This window comes from Cryptotermes secundus, unplaced genomic scaffold (genome assembly GCF_002891405.2).
Source record: "Cryptotermes secundus unplaced genomic scaffold, Csec_1.0 scaffold131, whole genome shotgun sequence".
Taxonomy (NCBI): domain Eukaryota; kingdom Metazoa; phylum Arthropoda; class Insecta; order Blattodea; family Kalotermitidae; genus Cryptotermes; species Cryptotermes secundus.
Genome location: NW_019742552.1, coordinates 1,014,741 through 1,031,335, shown reverse-complemented (window position 1 = coordinate 1,031,335; position 16,595 = coordinate 1,014,741). Strand labels below are relative to the sequence as shown.

Genomic DNA, 16,595 nt, shown 5'->3' with positions numbered 1-16,595 from the left:
ATTTTTACTAACAGAACAGACATTGAACATATGAAAATCTCGGATATATAGAACAGGGACCCGAAGGCCGACAATTTCCAAAGCAGAAGGGCAAAATACAGAACCACGATAAACTTGAATAAGGAAGAGCGCATCAAGGTGATATCTCCTCTTATGCAAGGTGTGCAATTTCAATTGTTCTAAAGCAAAATCGTAACAGTAATCTACTTGAGGAAAAAAACGTTTAAAACAGAGAGCCGTAAATTTCTGCTGAATGCGTTCTAGTTTGTTTGCATCAGTTGACGTAATGGAATTCCAAACTACTGAAGCGTATTCAACCTTGGATCTAACTAAAGTAAAATATAAAATGAACATGCATCCAAGGGTTGAATAGTTAAATGTGATACTGCGAATTATACCTAGCATCTTAATACCAAGAAACTTAATATTTGACACAGTGGTTACTGGACGATTGTTACAAACAATATCTACGTCAGTTGTGAGTTTATTTTTGGTTTTAAACGGCATACTATGAGTTTTATTAATATTTATTGAAAGCAAATTTGTCTTAAACCACTTATATAAATGATGTGGCAGCTGCAATGTACATATGTATAGAGAAAGTACTTATTCACAACTGACACAAAACAGGAACATCAGTCCAGCCGAGTGAAGCCAGAAACAATCTTTATGACTATGGTTCACTGTTGCTATAGCATGTGTTATTCATATACAATGAAATCACCTTGAAAAATTCTTAGTGCCTAATCAATTACATTTAAAAATAGTGAATCAATCACTGAATAATTAAATAAAGCATATATGTGATTTACATAAGAGGACTGTAATACAGAATAATTCTATGAAATATTAGCCCATTAAATCTTATTTCTTCTAAAATGGTTTCTGTCCTATATAGGTCAATGGAAAAAAAGTCTCCAATCTATTCAATCCTCCCAGAATTATTTTTTCTCCTATATCTTGCCAGCACCTTCATCTCTTACTGATCCTTTCTAGTACCTGTCTGAACCATCTTGTCCAGGGTTATCTCATGGGTCTCTCTTCTTTAAAATTTAATTATAATGCTCAAACAATACACTGTTCAATGAATACATGTACATCGATATTTGAAAAATTCTTAGTGCCTAATCGACTACATTTAAAAATAGTGAATGGAAGTTATTATATACTGTATGTATTGATAGAAATTTTGTAATTTCTAGCATAACATTAGGTATGTGACAAGCGAAATTTTTATGTGAGTATTGTAACCGCACCATTGAAATACTTCCCCCCCCCTTTTTTTACTTCAGTAGCTGATGGAGTTAATAATAAGAATTTATGAAGAAACAAAGGTTTAAGATACACTTTAAGAACAAGGAATAGGAGATGAGCAGATAGACCAAACCTGCGCGGACAAGGACATCTGCTAGTCCTAGTGTCCAAGCATCTGGTGTTATTTTCCAAAAGGGCAGAAAATGATACTTCAAGAAACCATACTGAGTTTCTTTAGAAATTGAGAATTAGACTTACAGCAGCAAGCCACTTTGAAAATTCGAGAAGTGACAGTTTCTACCAGCCGTAAGTCAAAAGTGGGAGTGCTAGGAGATCATTAGTGATCCCTCATAAGTTGCATCGCTGTCAATTTCGCTGTTTTGTCTTTTAGGGCGAAATTCCCCTAAAAACAATCTGTCATTGGCCAAAACCAAAAATTAAGCCAACTCCCCTTATTTGAATCAGTCTATCAGGGAAATTAGGAGGAGAGGTGAATAGGCAGATACAATTCAGTTAGGACCTCTGACTCAGCAGAGAGTTTGGTCTAAGATTTTAGTCGTCTATCAACTTCCGAACTTGGTGGCGGCAAACCCTGCATCCCACGTGCTAAAAGATAATTCTAAAAAGTATAAAATTTTGCTCATAACGACTCATATTGAGATTTAGCTTCATCCATAAGAGGGGTTATAAATTGAGCTGATCGAGTGCATTTTTGTGTAAGTGTAACACCAGTTGCTTGTAAGTGGAAACTAAATCAGATTGTGAGAATTTACACAGCCAAGTGTCTCTAAGAAGAACAACAATAAAGTGTTGTGGTGGTACAGTGAATTGTGTTGATTAGACGTGCTTCACCCTCACTTGTCTGAGCCTGACTTGTATCCGACCTGAAGAGAGACTCATCTCCACTAGCTAGTCAAACCCACCATCAGCTTTCACATGCTCAGTCCTTCCCCCCCTTTACTAAGAATTGTAAACAGTCTCTAGCTGTTTGCTGGCTCCCATACTATCAGATCCCATCATGAAATCCAACCCCCAATAATCTCAATGGAAGGAAGAAGCGGTGGAGCTGGGTCAAACCAAAACCAGCTATGACCTAGCAACTTCAGAAGCGGCAACACCAGGTAGGGCAGCGTCAAAGTGGTCATCGGAGCAGAGGGGCCAATCGCCATCGACTCCTACTCCCTGCACCACTATTCAGACGGAGCCGCAAGCGGAAGGGCGCTAAGAAGGGGCGTTTATAGTATTGAATTATGTTAACATTTATAGCTACTATTCAGACGGAGCCGCAAGCGGAAGGGCGCTAAGAAGGGGCGTTTATAGTATTGAATTATGTTAACATTTATAGCTACTAAGTATATGTTTTAAGTTTGTGTATTGATCTGGGTACTATAAGCATCTTACCTTCGCACGAAGAATTTCAATGCACAATACAAAGGAAAATGTTAGTTTATCCTTTTCAAAAAGAGACCGACATACATTTCGGTAAATGCTGAGAGTGAAGTGATTGTTTAGGCTCTCCAATCGCTCACTTAACACTGGTGACTTTTCACTGTTACTGATTGACTGAAAAGAACAGAAACTTATAATTAAAAATGACAGTTGGGATTAATAATTCAGGGAAATAAGTGAAGTAAAGGAAAAGCAAATACTAAAATGAGGTTTAAATTTTTATTCAACAAACTGACACTGGTTCACTGTCCTATGTGCAAGCATCCTTCAAAAACTTACATACATACAATGTGTATTTCATTCCTTATTTGACCGACCTTGGTCATCATCAGTTGCTTAAAAATTGTTGGTGGAAACTGCTGTGCTTTCATTTTGTGCTCCTAATGTTCAACGTGTAGTTCCATCTATGCGCTCATGTATTTTACAATGCTTGGTGTCTCCTCCTGTTATGTTGTGCATCTAGACCATGTAAGATGGTTAACCAGTGACATTTGTTGAATAATAAGCAATGTGCAACAGAATGTTACGATATAATATTATGAGGTTTAAATTGTATGTGAGTACCTTTACTGATCTATGAAGGTTCTAATATGTATATGTCTGCAAAAGCATATGCATGCTAACATAGGACTGGAAGGTACGAGCAACGTTAATTCAGAGTTAGTGGATCATTTATTTTGCTGCAGTTAATAAGTGGGATAATCAGCATCTGTGGTCAATGTACTCCACATAGTCCCTTGTTCATCATGTAAATCTTCCTAGTGTTACTACAGTTTGAAAGTCTCTTTCACATACCCCAGAGTCAGTGATTATTGACTGTTGTGTGTACAAAAAAGTCACATGCTTTAATGTATTATGCTTTCACACATAATCTATTTACACACAGTCATTCACATGTGTCATTAACATGTCATACACATGTGACATGGATGGCGTAACGCTCGGTAAACGTCCCCTTCCAGCGGTGACGTAACAGCATCGGAGCAACTGCCGCTGCTAACATAACAGGCCAGTCAACGCTCCACCCCCCCCTCCCCCGAGGTGATGTAACAGGGGACACTGCGGTTACTACGCAGCAATAAACAACTCTCAGCAGTGTTCCCCAGCAACGCATGTTAACACGACGTTACGCAACAGTGGTAGCTATCACATAACTGTTTTCTGTGTTGTCAGTGTGGAAGCTACATAACAAGAGAATTACCGGAGTAACCAGTCAGTTGCAGTCTAGCAGTAGCCGAGTCGAGTTGTATCGAGTGAATGGAAATGACTACAGGAGAAGTATTTGTGATACTGCAGATGGCAGTAGTGATGTAATTGTGAAAGTGTGTGTTCAATAAATTTGCTACATCCAAGACGGCATGAAGTTATCTGTAGCGTGACATATACTCAACACTTGAGAATATATTATTATATTAATGTCAAGTACTGACTGTAATTCCCTAATGTAGCCATGACTCACCTGTGTGTACAGATGTAAGAACCATATGAGGGAATACTGATACATGGGGTCTATGTTTGCCAGTTCAGATATGCAGAAAAATAATATAGATGAATGTTTGGATACAGGCTTGTACTCATTTCTAGCCCCATCGATTTCCTTCTCTGCTTTTGCAGCTATCTCCTGCTTGGCTTTAATCTCTTCAGACAACAGCTAAATAATAACATACAGCAAATGGAACAATTTGTTATTTGAATACATGCACAATATTACTACCCTGGTATTTTAACTACATTATTGCTGCATTGTGGTGAACAAAACTGAAACACAGATAACATCTACTGTCCAGCATATACAGGGTGATTCAGATTCATATGGTCAAACTTTAGGGAGCTGTTGGGAAGATAATCTGGAATAGAAAATGCAAATACTTGTACACTGTTAGATTCATCATCCTTGCCGAGTTATGCTATTTTACCACTTTTTAAGAAAACTGAACTATTATCATTCATTTGTATATTTAGTTATTTACACTTAACATCTCTAATTATTACTTTTACTTATAATGGATGTTAACCAAAAATTCTGAAGTTACTGGCTCTTTTTGACTTTTAATGTTACATTATATTCATCATATATAATTCTGCTCATATAGTGCAGACTCATAAAGAGTTCTACATTTTTCTTCAGAAGAACTGCCCAATGTTACCTCTTCCAGCTCAAATGCATGCTTCACCGTGACAATGAAAGGATCCCTTGACATGATCTAGTTTCCCAGGTTGGCCTCTAATGTCAGTTGCAGCTACCAGGACATAATTGAGCAAGTTCTTTGAAATCTTGTACTTCTGCAGCATAAATGTTTTCTTTGATGCATGTCATAGGTAAGAAAAAAGTGGATTCAGATGTATACTGCCATCATATCACAGATTTTTCAAATGTTCATTTGTGTTGTCCTCTTAGTTACACACTAAAGTTCTTGACATGATTATATTGAACAATTCTATATGGATATCTCCCATGTGCACATTTTATAACAGAAAGAAACTGTCAAAATCTCCATAAATTAGGTTATAGACCACGATAAGTACTAACAGCACTTCATATACATAGGTCAGATAAAAATTGGTGGCAACACCTCTATAGTTCTGAAATGACTTTATTACCTGAGGTAAACCCATTTACATTCCTTCAATATAATCGTCCCCCATGTATTCCACCTTCTGCCAAATTTGTGGAAGGCGTTGTACATCAACAGTGCGTCCACTTCTGTTGCTGTTCAGCAGTGACTGCCCTACAGCACAAATAATCTTCTTTCTTGGGTGGTAATGTCTCCCTGGCAATGGTTCTTTCATATTGGCAAAGAGGTCATAATCGCAAGGACTCATATTGGGTGAGAACGGCGGATGTTGCAGTATCTCCCATCACCAGCGGTGAAGGAGATCCTTGACAACATCAGCAGTATGAGCCCTTGCATTGTCATGAAGGATGATGGGGTTCGTTGCCAACAAGTATCGTCGTTTTCTCCTGAGTGCTGGACGAAGATGATTACACAAGAAATTGCAGTCATAGGCAGTGTTTACTGTCTGTTGTTGAGGTACAGTGTAGTGCAGTATCACTCCATCAATGTCATATGCCACAATGAACATTGCCTTCACATTACTCTGTGTAGGGCGCACTTTCTTTGGATGAGGAGAGCCAGGATGCTTCCATTCATTTGATTGTTGTTTCAAGTGTGGTTCATATGAGCGAGCCCAAGTTTCATCCAGAGTGACAACCCTTCCACGGAAGTCATCACTTTCCCTCTGGTACTGGTCCAACAAGTCCTGTGCAATTGCATAACGTTGCCATTGTTGCACCTTGGACATTGTATGGGGTACCCAATGCGCTGCAATTTTGCGGTATCCAAGAATATTGTGCAGAATGCATACCATGGTTTTGTGACATATGCCTACCTCAGCAGCTAACTCCCACCCAGCCCATCGATGATCGACATCCAGCAAAGAAGCAAGAAGCTGAATTGTGTGGTTGTCAACATGGGGTCGTCCTGAATGGAAGCCCTCCCTTCACTGAACAATTTCACCCATCGTGTCACTGTGCGATATGGTAAAGCAGCATCGTCACATGTTTATTGCAGTCCCTGATAACAGTTCTGTGCACTATGACCTCGTGCAACTTCAATTTTTATCCAGGAGCGTTGTTCTTGTTTTGTAAACATGTTGCTAGGGTGCTTGAACTGGGCTTCTGCACTTCAAGATGATGCACAATGCAACTCAATGAAACACAACCAGAGCCACTCACTGCACTACTTCAACTGAACTTCTGCTATCAGCTACAGATGGCACTAGTGACACCTGACGCACATCTTTCATGTTACAAGTGTTGCCACCACTTTTTATCCAACGCTTGTACATACATTAAAATATTATCAGTACTCACAGAATACACATAACACTCTGAAACAAAAGATTGTTACTCACTTATGACATGCTACATAAGTGATATTTTTCTAAGCATCAGTGCTTGAAAATTCATTGCTAAAAACTGCACACGCACACACACACACACACACACACACACACACAGAGATGCACATGTACAGGTGTTTTTGTGTGTGCTGACAATGAAGTCATATTTTCAGACTCTGAGTATGATTTAAAAACAGCTACTCATCAGCTACGAATAATAACAAATAATTACAACCTGGAATATTTCAACAAACAAAAGTTGTGGGTTTCAATGTAAATGTCCAGTGAGATAAAAATTGTAATAAATGATAGAACTATGGAAAACGTTGAGAATTTTGATTACCTGGGCTGCAACATACCCCACAGCTATGATAAAGACCTTGAAGATTTCAAGGTTTCTAGATTTCAACAGTCGTGTGAAACAACACAAGAAACGATAAAAATAAACCTAGAGAGCATACAGAGGTTAAATTTCATAAGGCAATTCCAGCTCCTTTGCTCATGTATGGGTGTGAAAACTAGGCTCTGAATAGATCCACAAGGAGGAAAACTGAAACAGCAGAAATGCACTTTTTAAGATAGGACTGTGTATGCACTTATAGACCATGTATGCAGTGCAACAAGATGCAATGCATTATAAATATATGCTTTGGTAGAAAGATTCCAAGACTAAAAAGAAGTGGCATAATCACATCTTAAGAATGGACTTTCAAGACTGACCCAAAAATTACCAACCAGACAGACAAAGAAATGCTGGACAACTGAAAATAAAATTGGAGGATATTGTTTGGGACAAAATGGGCTAATAAAAGCCTACCTTGAAGTAGATGATGATGATGATGGTGAAAGAAGAAGAAGAAGAAATGTGTATGTGCACATATGTATACAGAAGGAAGGTGCTAAAAAGACTGGGTCTTCTTATATTTTTTTTCTGTGACTTTGTTTGCAAAGTGGTATTTACAGTAGTGTTTCAATATTTAGCAATTCGATTATAACATACTTTTGATGAAGACAAGATTTGTAATGCTGTTTCATCCTCTAGTATATTTCCCTTAGATGCGGAAAGAACGTCTAGAATTTTATCTTCAATATCCTTAAGCTGCCTCTTGTTACTGGCACTTTCAATAATGATTTCATTCTTCTTCTCCTCCAGATCAGGTCGTTCTTTCGCCACCACAATGCCTAACAGCTGGTCCTGAAGCCCTTGTGGAGTAATTATGAAGTTAAGTAATGTTACCTGTTTAACAGAGGTCATTCAACTTTAATGCCTAATCATAGCAACATCTCTGAATGAGATTTGTTTGTAATATTGTAGAGTAATCCAATAACTATGCCAGTTGTGTCAGTTGGCAATCCTGTATTAATAATTTTTGTATTGTTATGTCTGCACACCTCATAAACATGTAGATTTTCTTTTCTGTAGTGAAAAAGAATCATGTAAACATTTCTGCTACCTGTGGAGATTTTTTTTTTCTTTTTACCTTGTATTAAAACTAAAACCCACAGCAGGTTATGGCCTAAGGGGTACAAGACGAAGGATGTGTGGGTGTTCTAGTGGTTATTTTGTTGTGAAATCCTTCTTCCACTGTGTGAAATAAATGCTGCAATTTAGGTTACCCAATATACAACTCTTTATTGACCGTCACAACACAACAAACAGGCTGTGTCACCTCAGAGTTTTTGGGGGCACACTTTTTGCATATGTTCCAAGAAAATTGTGAACAAAATGGGACACAAAAGACAAAGATCATATCTTTGAGGGATATTATGAAGAAATGAAAGCATATCCTATATCATTTTGCTTAGTGGGGGGTGGAGTCCAACTGGGTCCACTTGGCATGGCACCCACTGATTGGCCTATTGTAGCCTGCCCCTGGTGAGTATGATGATGGAGAATTTGGTGGAATGAAAATTTGGCAGGGAAAACCGAAGTACTTGGAGAAAACCAGCCCCAGTGCTACTTTGTCCACTACAAATCCAACTTGACCAGACACGGGATTGAACCCGGGCCGCCGCGGTGGGAAGCCAGTGACTAACCACTGGAGCTATGGTGCAGCCCATATCTTATATCTTACTCCAAGAATTCTAAATAAGTAATTAAGACTTCAGATGTGATCATTTTTAGACTGCAAGTATACAGTCTATAATGGAACAATAACCTTACATAAAATACACTAAAAGTGCTTGTTAAATACTTTAAGTGTCATTAAACTTACACATTCATTCCTTGTTGCAACATGTTTTGGCCACACATGAACCATCATCAAGCAACATTTTTGTTATTGGGGAGATCACTGCACTGCACTGCACTGCACTGCACACTTTGTCTTCTGTGCCCTTAGACATAATGGTGTTTTTGTTATTAATTTCTTTTGTAGAATACTTCCATTGTGACTTTTCTGACAGTTATTTCAGTGGTCTAATGTCATTTACTTTGTTGCATATGCTTTAGTGCTTCAAATTTTATGGAACAATACTGGCTTCCTTGGGTTAAGCATTTACCATATTTTCGCTTTTTTAGCATGCTTTCCTAAAGTAGGCTTATATGATTTTTTCCTGTTTGTGTGTCTCTGTGCCTGTGTGTCCCCACCTTATCACCACTAGGCAATGGGGTCTTTTCTTCAACAAGAGTAGCGATTGTCTTCGCAGACTCTGACTGAGCAAAGCAATGGACTTCCTCATTCACTCTCTCTCACAGACAGAGGCTGAATATTATTTGTGCTGAATATCTGCATAATGCATTGGATCAGACCGATGTGAGAACACTAAGTGTAACAGCTAAAAGACTTTTGTTCTCTCCTAGACATTTATGTGTTTTAGAAACAGGGTCTCCTCTTCAACGAGAGGAGTGGTCAGCCTTTCAGCATAAGCACTCTGACTTAACAGAGTAGCAGACCTCCTCCTCCTCCTTCTCAGATGGAGACTAATTATTGTCTATTCTGAACATCTACCTAATATATCAGAGCAGACCAAAGAGAGAATATTAAGTATAAGAAACAAAAGACGAAGGAGGTGACAATTGCTAGGTAACAGCAGTAAACATGTTACTGTCACTGACAGGCAACAATCTTTATATTATTTTCTATGTGCAAGCAAGTCCGAAGTATGTTTGGTGGGTCCTCTGGTGGTTACAGGATCCAAGTGAAATAAATGGGGATAATGTGAACAATATAAGATGCAAAACCAGCAGACATTTCAGGAATAAAAAGAGGGGATATCTGGAAGACAAAATTGATGAGGTTGCAATAAGTAAATACAAGAACATTAGAGATGATGTCACTCATACCTCTGGGTTATGTAATTCAAAGTACTAGTAGTTAGTTACCTAAAAATATTTCAATTTCAAATGGTCATTAATCCATTTAGCTAACAAATTTACCTTCACTGCAATTTCAGGGCGATAGTGCGGGTTGCGCAGTCTTGTTGTGATGTAAAATCGGAAATCAGGTGAATATTCCAGTATTCTATCACCCAGTCGAATCATATCCACACCTCCTTGCCTGTAAATCTGCTTCACCAGAACTGGCTCTGTAAATTTACACAAACTAATTTTTCCAGACACTATGTTATCGAAATGAGGAATGTTAACACACCTCAACTGCTTGGTGCTCACAGAGCTTGCAAGCAACAGTGGGATTTCTGCCCAAGGATATTATGATATTTTTCAAGATTTTGGCTTCAATTTTTATCTTATAGTATTTTCAGGAGTACATCTGCAAACCAAAATGCTTTTCATAGGCATGGAAGCTAAAAGTAATGATATCAGTTACCATGCTAAAAAAGTGGAAGAATTTCCAAATTTTTGGAAAGAGAAATGTAATAATTGTGTAAGAGTTTGATCAGAAAATGAGAGCAGCTCACAGTGACACATAGAACACTAATAATTCCCAGCTGAGAGACAACATATTGAAATGATTAATAATCGAAAAAAATTCTTGTTGCTGGCTGTAATGTGAAATATTGACATTGTGAAAGGACAGTGGACCAATCAATATCCCAAAATTTTCACACTACAAATTTTTTCCCTTTCTGGGCTTCAAGAATTTCAAATACTACTAATGTTTACGAATCATTATTGAAATCATGCAGATGGTATTTTGAACCTCTTCTTCTGAAAACTAAATTTTCTATTTTTTATCATTGGTAGAATGTTTACAAAGTAACATGTCAGATTGCTGAAATATTTACTCACTTCAAATCTGAGTACAGCAGTACCAGAAGCCACCAAATTATCAGCCCTTTTATCAAACATTCAAACAACTGGTACATCTGTTGAACGTTCATTTATGTTCTGGAGAAGATCCCTACTCACCTATGCAGCACACAGACTTGGGAGAGTCTCAATAAGTGATTATGAATGACATATGACAAGAATATTCTTCAAGAATTAGAAAACATCTGAACTTCAGTAACCCTGTAATATATACTTTATTGAAAAAGGTCATTGCAACGAACTGAAGCATACGGTCTAATTAAAATTAGATCAGCTCAGTAGTTTCTAACCAGTACTTCTCAGTTTACATTTATTTCCTATTTTATTCCTCACATTTTTAAAGTTTAAATCAGACTTGCATAGTTGCTGTATGATGTTCTTGGTCAATTATCAATATTTTTATGACCCCCTGCCCCTGCCTCGCGATTTGATTAAAACTTCTGAAAACCAACACTCCACCACTGATTTTAAAAATCAAAGCTTTCCTATATTATTTTTCTAAACTCTACAATCAGAAACAAGGGTAAATGTGCAATCTATATCCCACATAATTGAAGCTTAGGCACTGTGTCAAAACAAAGGGGCAAAGAGATCGTATATATTTTGTGAAAACATTTTACTCTGAGGTAAAAACCTTTAACAATTTAATGCCTTTTATTTAACTTTTACATAAAGGATTTCCCTGTGTCCTGCGTTCTTACATTTCATGGTTGTAATCAGGTCATTCATGCACACTGCCTAGACCATCAGGACAATGTTCTTTGTAGCATATACAAAGAAAACTAGGAAAGCGCCTTGTTGTATCCATTTTTTTATGTTTAAATATATTTATAATTATAACATACATTTGAGGCCAAAAAGTCTCTACATAATAAATAAATTATTCTACGATGATGAGGGCTGGAATTTGCATTCCTTACCAAGCACAGCATCGATTTCTTCTGAAATATTTTCCAAAATTACTGGTAGCCCAATCTGAATGGCATTTTCCATGACTTGAATGTAATTTGTATCAGTTAACTTGATTACTTGTAATCTGCTTCCCTTTTCCATGTTTTTAACCCATTTATTAGCCTGACCTGAAAAAGAATAAATTACAATAAAATGCTTTAAAAGAAATATACTATAATCAAAAGCCACCATCTTATAAACCTCTTTTAGCAAATCATCCATATGACAAAGAAACAATTTTGCCTCAATTACATAACGTGCATTTATAGGCATACATGCTGCAATCTCTTAAATAAGTAATTCCCAATGAAGAGTCTCAAGATCTGGGTCTTCTGACTTTCAATGTACAGAGAATTTAAGAAATATATATTGGGGGATTACAAATGGGACATGCTGTGAAAGTAAAGGTGCAAAGGATTCAAAACATAAGATAACAGCATACATTTCATTGCAAATTTTTGGTAGACTGAAGGAGGAGTAGAGGCGAGTGAGGACACTCAAGCAAACCTGCAGTTTGAAATGGGTGACTAAAAAATTTGGATGTTGAAAACTAATTTTAAAATTCATATTTTATATTTATTGATAGAAAAGATTTTTACTTCCTTATGGAAGGAGTCAATCCTCTAAAAATGCTGAGAAGCTGGACCTTGGCTAATATAAAGATAGCTATGCTGTGGAAAATTAACCTGATTAGATCACAGAGGATGTACAATATCTCATCTTTGAAGAATTTGGAGGGCTGTTTCATGGGACACCTAAGAACCTTCAGGCTGGAGGAAGCTGCTTATCAAGTGTTGGGTCAGTGGTGGGCAAAAGCCGCAGATAATCATAGGCTGGGCTCAGGAGTCAAGCTGAGGGCAGCTGATGGTTGAAACCTCTCCAAGCAGTTAAGGTGGCTCTTAGGAAAAAGGACAAGGTGGAGATGAGTCCTGATGAGCTGCTGAGACTGATTAAGGACCTTAAACTCAGGACATCTTCAGTTATTCCGTATAGAGGGGGTGGGTTTCCCCATGCACCACGACTAATAGTCTATTGTACGTCCCCCTTTAATTTCTACTGTCGCCATACCCTACCGATACTGGTGCCCGCTATCTCCCCTTTCTGCCAGCGAGGTCGGCCCTCTACTGGCATTGGTACCCGATAACTTCCCCATTTACCGGAGGCATTGGAAACTACTTGGGCAGGAAACATTTTGCCAAATTTTGCTCAGAGGTCTCCTAGAGACATGAGGATCCTTTACGTGCCGTAAATCTACAACACGGGACCCAAGGCTTGAAGTCCCTCCTGGAGGAGGAGTCCCTGAATTTTTCCGCCCTTAAAAATTCCACGACCTCCGCTGGGTTTGAACCCGCGTACCTTGAGTCATGAGGTGGGAACGTTACCCCTAGACTACAGAGGCCGCTCAGGACATCTTACTCAGCACTGGAGGGTGCTGGATAGACAGTCACAGCCAAAAGGCCAACAGCATATCGTCTTTAGAGAATGGAACGATAAGAGTCATCAGAGAGATAGGACACAAGATTTTCATAGGGCTCATATGAGAAATCATTAAGGTCTTGTGTCCTTGAAGTAGGGAACAAAGGGAGAGAAAAGTCCTTGGAAAGCCCAACATTTGTAGGTCACTTGATTTTTCAATTGGCCTAATCCTTCCAGCATCACTATGGCCCTGGGGTTGACTCAGCTTATAACAGAAATGAGTACCAGTTATCTTCCTGGGGGCTAAAGGGTGGCCAGCGCATAAGGATGACAACCTCAATGCCACCTGTGAGCCAATTGTCTAGAAAATGTAGGAGCCTCAACCTCTCACAACCCTATGGGCCTCCATGGCCTGTTACAGGGATAGCTTTTCTTATGCCTTTCACTTGTGGATAAAATGTATGTATAAGATCTACCCCACAAGTCTTACCTAGTGACCATTTAAAAATAATGTTATCCTCAGGCAATTTACATATGATTCCAGGCCATATAATGTACCTTTTAAAGTAGGAAATAATAGATTAAGAATGGAGAAAATATTATGCTTCATCTGGACTTTACATGTGTTTCATTAGTTTTCGGTTCCCTTCTATCGTCTACCGTGGATTTACCTTGTGGATCAATCATTAATGGCCATCTATGAGTACTGAAGGCTATGATGCCGTTATCAACAGAGAAACTGTCAACAGGAAGTCCAGCAATATTCCATGCTCTAATAACAACAGGTTCACCAAGTGTTGCTATCAGTGAGAAGTTATCAGCACAAGGAATGCCAAGTTTTGTGCACAACTTGTTCCAGCCAGTCATAAGTTCCTGTAGGTAAAAATTTTAATTAACAACCCACATATTACAGAATTCTTCTCTAAATTAAATTCTTAACCTGTCTGTGTCAAAGTAACCCATTGGTGGGTCACCACACAATTCAAAACATTCATGTCTCGGATTTGCCATCATACTTCACTATATTTTTGATCCTGTAAATAAGTTTCACCTAATGTATCTAGTGAAAGAGGCATACAGCAATCCTTCATCAACTACAGTTATTATGTTCCTGAAAAATACCGTTGTTGGCAAGACAAAGCTGGTATGTTGTACTGGGAGTTAGAAGAATTGTGCAGCCACTGGTGACAGTCATCAATGCCTAACAAAGTTGCCTTTGCCTTCTCTGAAAAAAACGCTACTTGCATGTAATATGTTTAAAAATAAAACAGGTCAAAACATTGTGACATGTTGCACAACAGAGGGCCCCTCCCTCTCCAGCGGTACGTGGCGGCATCGTAGCGCTGTCGTTACTATGGTAATAGGCGAGTCAACACCCCGCTCCACTCCCCGCAGTGATATAACACGCAACGCAGCTGTGACACGGGTAACAGGCAACAGCGGTACCCATTGCATAACAGGCGGGCGCTGCAACTATATAAGGGAACTACACAGCCGCCGGAGTAAGTTATACATGTATCAGCCGCCGAAGCGAGTTCTCCAGTCAGCAGTGAACAAGTTAAAGTGTATCAGCGGCCGAAGACAGTTCTCCAATCAACAGTGAACGGGTAAAAGTGTATCAGCCGCCGAAGTGAGTTCTCAAGTCATCAGTGAACGAGTTCTCAAGTCAGCAGTGAACAGTTCTCCAGTCAGCAGTGAACAAGTAAAAGTGTATCAGCTGCCGCAGTGACAGTTCTCAAGGCAGCAGCCTACGAGTTGAGTTGGAATCTAGCCAGCGGCAAATTATGAGTTGAACTGAATTGTAACGAGTGAATCGTGACAGAGTGAATTGATTTGTGTATAGGGTTTGTAAATTGTGTAAACCCGAAACGTTGTTATAATTAATTGTAGCCAAGATTTGTAGGTTGTTAAATAAACAAATTAACAATCCGAATGGCGTCTTCAGTAAACTAAACGTGTTACAATATAAAAAACAGTCACAAAAACCCACATTGCAATTGTAATCTAAATAGACAAGTGATTTAGGATGCCATTACAGCCATGTGTTCAGAAAATTTGTATATTTATATGGAGTCCACCACTTCTTACTTTCTCATATTCCTCATGTATGAGGAAGCACTGTTCATGGAAAAAAAAAAAAGCAATCAATCTCAACAATTTGGCAGATTTACACATTCTGAGCTTCCTTGAATATTAAAAAGTGTTTTTTTTGGGAAGCTGTATGTCTACATGTATGCACATACATATGAAAAGCTGTGTACCTCACTAACACCTCAATGGCTGGATGAATTTTTGTCACATTTAGTATTCAGTATTTTATCCAGTGTACTGGTGAAAGTGAACATCCTAGCTTCAAAAATAGAGGTCCCTCAGATAAGCCCCAGAAAACAAAATGACAATTTTTTTTCAAAACTTACTGAAGAAAAAAATTGATGACATTTCAGTAATTTATGGAGATCTAAATAAACTACATAAGTTGTATCTTAAGGAAAATAAAGCTGTGGGCACTAGAGGCCCTAATGAGAAATAAAAATTGTCTTGAAACTTGCTGTAATGGTGGGGCATATTCTTTCAGCTATTACTCAAATTCAATATGTCAGAACATGTCAATATGGCATTTTTTTGTTTTGGTATGTGGAACTCACGATCAAAGTTTGTCTGCACCTTTCATTTCTACCCTGTATAAAACAAAACACGTCTGAAAAAATGGATACAAATGGAAAACTATGGCTACTTGAAATCCACAGCTGACAAGTACAATCAGGAGGAACTGCTATACTCGTATTTGAATTGCTACCATTTAAATAGAGTACACCCTTGCAGAAGTGACAAGAAGACGAGGAAGAAGACATAAGAAGATGCTGGATGACCTTGGGGACAGAAGAGGATACTGTCATTTGAAGGAGAAAGCTCTAGATCGCATTAAGTGGAGGAATTGTTTTGGAAGAGACTGTGGACCTGTTGTCTTGACAGATTACTGATGATGATGATGAGACCCTTGCTTCTTGCCAGTGTTAGGTTCCTGGAGATGCTGGCATATATCCAATTAGCACAAATGAAGTATTATAATGTATGAGTATTTCAATGGGATGCATTTCTGATATACAAAATTAGAAACTCTCTTTCATAAAATAATATAAAACTTTTATATATTTTAAACATTAACATTACATACATGGATTTATATCACATTTATTCAGTAATAAAATACAATTATGTAGGTGTCACAGACAAGAGGAATGCCCTGGCTGTGGATCTTCAGAATTCTTTCTAAAATAAGAAAGGGAAGTTGTTTGCCTTGCATGATGCCTCCTGTCCTGTGGAACATGGCAAAAAGACTGCAGCACTTCAATGATTCTGCTTCTAATGGAACTGTTCTGTTCCCAGTCAGCATCAATGTCACCTAACC

The 16,595-nt window shown here is 38.3% G+C and overlaps 1 protein-coding gene across 1 annotated transcript in view; it reads right to left on the bottom strand.

Moving 5' to 3' along the window:
* The window catches only part of LOC111873288 (dynein heavy chain 3, axonemal), a 212,089-nt gene that overhangs the window by 57,784 nt on the left and 137,710 nt on the right, over nt 1-16,595 (bottom strand). Inside the window, exons 51-56 of the mRNA XM_033755038.1 lie at nt 13,858-14,059; nt 11,740-11,898; nt 9,986-10,134; nt 7,607-7,843; nt 4,163-4,354; nt 2,656-2,817 (exon numbers count right to left, since the gene is read on the bottom strand). Coding sequence (XP_033610929.1) covers nt 2,656-2,817; nt 4,163-4,354; nt 7,607-7,843; nt 9,986-10,134; nt 11,740-11,898; nt 13,858-14,059 — 1,101 coding nt within the window. The remainder of the gene's footprint in view (nt 1-2,655; nt 2,818-4,162; nt 4,355-7,606; nt 7,844-9,985; nt 10,135-11,739; nt 11,899-13,857; nt 14,060-16,595) is intronic.